At 50.1% G+C, this 2830-nt stretch overlaps 1 protein-coding gene across 3 annotated transcripts in view; it reads left to right on the forward strand.

The window, feature by feature from the left end:
- Positions 1 to 761: 761 nt before the first annotated feature.
- Positions 762 to 2830, forward strand: part of Ripk2 (receptor interacting serine/threonine kinase 2) — a 33879-nt gene continuing 31810 nt past the window's right edge. For 2 of the 3 annotated variants that reach the window (XM_008827610.3, XM_017796758.2), the window contains exon 1: positions 762 to 1124. In XM_008827610.3, the coding sequence (XP_008825832.1) occupies positions 952 to 1124 (173 nt within the window). In that variant the 5' untranslated portion in view covers positions 762 to 951. The other variant, XM_017796759.2, reaches the window with a different exon arrangement.

The raw sequence follows: 2830 nt of genomic DNA on the forward strand, positions 1-2830 counted from the left end.
ATAAAACCCTATTCATATAAGGGACACGAGTAATTGCAGATTTTTGTATCCTAGTGGGTGTAGGGGCATGCAACTAACCCTCTCACACATATGAGCACCAAACACCCTCCTAAACAGTCGTCTAAGTGAAAAAGCGTTTAGGGTAAATGGATGGCCCGGTGACGGCCGGCTTATTGTTGCGGTTGTTTGTGTTGAACTGCATCCGTCCAGACTCAGGAACCCCTGCCGTAGTCAAACGGCAGCTCTTGAGGTTATTTTTCACTCTACGCGAGGCTCCGGAGAGTAAAGTTTCCTGGAAGGGAAAGTGCAACACCTAAACTCCTCAAGCCGCGACAGAGGTCCCCTTGGACTCTCGTTCCGGAAGTGGCTGGAACTGACAAGAGTGGGGGCGTCCGGTGGGCTGCCATCTCCCTGGGAAGTCTGCCTGGTTCTTCGGCCTCGGGGCGGGAGTCGCTCCACTCGTCACATCTGGGTTTTGACGAGCTGCGGCAACGTAAAGTCCTCGCTGCTGTGTGGCCCGCGGAGTTATCCGACCCCGTCGCGGTACTCCAGCCGGTCTTTTCCCCTGAGGGAAACTTCCTGGCCTGCGCGGAGGGTCATGGGACCGCAGCCTAGAGCAGGCGTCCGTTCCAGCTGTCAAGCTGACAGCGCAGGAGGAGCCTGCGGGGGTGTGGGCAGGGACGGAGGGGGTGGAGTCGGCTGGGGGGCGGGGCCTGTGGTCAAAGGGCCGAGGGCGGGGCCTGTGCGGAGGAGCGGAGGGCGGGCTCTGTAGGGGAGGTGCCGAGAGAGCGCCTGTGGTGAGTAGAAAGGAAACGCGTCGTCCGTGGCATATCAGACCGGCTCTGCTGGGGCCAGAACAGCAGCGGCCGCGGGGGAATGGGCGGTCCGAAGAGCTAGCGCCGCACAAGGACCAGTCGCGGCCGGGGCCGAGCGGAGCCGCCGCGCCCGGAGATGAACGAGGACGCCATCTGCAGCGCGCTGCCCACCATCCCCTACCACAAACTCGCCGATCTGCGCTACCTCAGCCGCGGCGCCTCGGGCACCGTGTCGTCCGCACGCCACGCAGACTGGCGCGTGCAGGTGGCAGTGAAGCACCTGCACATCCACACCCCGCTGCTCGACAGGTAGGGCGCCCCACGAGCTTGGCCTCCCGGGTACGCGTTGGCCTGCCCACGGCTCTGCAGGTCCTTCTAAGTGGACGCTTGTAGTCCAGGGGAGAAATGCACGTCTGACAGTCACCGTCCTTTCTGGCCGAGCACCCGAGGCGTCCACTCTGGACACCAGAAATGAGCAATCCCAGCCCAACTCTAAAAGCCCTGTTTCCTGAATGAAGTTGGTGGGTATTCTTATAAGCACGTGCGGGCTTTGCTTTATTTCTCGCTGGCGCGTAGCCACAAGAGCTTGAAACGTGGCTGTGCGGATGAAAACTGCAGTGAGAGTAAAAGTCACATCGGGCTTTGAGCATTTAGTATTAGGATGTGTACGTGTTTTTATATTGATTACATGCTGAAATGATATTTTCCTAACGTTATATAGCTATTCACCCCATACTTTTCTCTGGCAGCGCTGCTCCAGAGTCTGGGTGTTTTGATTTGGGTTTTGTTGTTTTGTTTGTGGTTTATTTCACATGCAGTCATGAAGTTCAAGTATCAAACTCTGTATTAGCAGTTGTTCCGGCTCTCACCGGGAGGACTCCCCCCCCCGCCCCAAGAAAAAAAAATGCGTGTACTGTTTTTGTAACAGTAAACTGAATCCAAAGGCTGGTAAGTGGTCAAAACTGTGACGATCTCTCACACCCTGCTATGGGCCGTTTCCACGTTTTTAGGGAAAAAAAAAACTTGTCTTGGTTTCTGTTTCCAGGAAAACATAACGGCCAAATACCATGGACCTGTGACTGTATTAGTCAGTGGGTCTTGTCAGTAGTTTTGTGTATTTTCCTTCCATCAGAAATTTCACAAGGCCTCCACTCAGTTCTTAGTGGGCTAACATCTGTGGATTTAGTGTGAAGATACATAAATCACAGTGACCTCATTGGCCAAAGGCTCTTAATATCCATCTCGTATAAATCTCTTGGCTCAGCCCTGCCAGAAGTATTGGGACTTTCATCTGCCTGCTTTCTTTTTTCCCACTGTGGATTAGATCACATTGTACACATTGAAACACTTCTAGTTTCTACTTTTTGTATACCATGATCCAGATTCAGGGATGTACAAGTGTGTGTGTAGTCAACTTTAAACAAAGGTTAGGGTAAATATATTTTAGAACCAAGTATGTGGAAATGCAGAACTAATAGACCATTAAGCATTCTAAAACTATTTGACTTCTGATTTTGGACTCTGCTTTTCAAGGTTGTTTTTTTTTTTTTTTAAAGCTTTGTGCCATTTGTTGGCCAAGGAAATAAAGAAGCAACCACTTTGTAGTATAAAATGCTTCACTGAATTGGGTAGATTAGTCCTGTCTTCATAAGACCAGCCAAATCCTCTGGCCTTACCACATCCATTCTTTGCTCCTCTTGTTGCCTAAGATCTTAACATGAACATAGGCCTAGGCGTATGCAATTGACTCCCAGCATGTCTGTTTCCTCATGTATAAAATATGAATAATAAACACTGTACATATATTTCTTGGGCTCTGGTGTGGATAATGTTCCTATTGTTCTTTAGGATGACCTGAAACAAAAACAAGTTTATATGACGTTACATGTTATTTTAATGATTAATGAGTCATTCTCCATATCCAGTGAGTGGGCCTTCCATAGCAGTCTTCCTACCCTTAATGAATACAAGACTGCTATTTATTGTTCAAGTACCCTATAAATGGGATAGCTTTC

Source organism: Nannospalax galili, unplaced genomic scaffold (genome assembly GCF_000622305.1).
Source record: "Nannospalax galili isolate Female #2095 unplaced genomic scaffold, S.galili_v1.0 scaffold872, whole genome shotgun sequence".
NCBI classification, from domain to species: Eukaryota; Metazoa; Chordata; class Mammalia; order Rodentia; family Spalacidae; genus Nannospalax; species Nannospalax galili.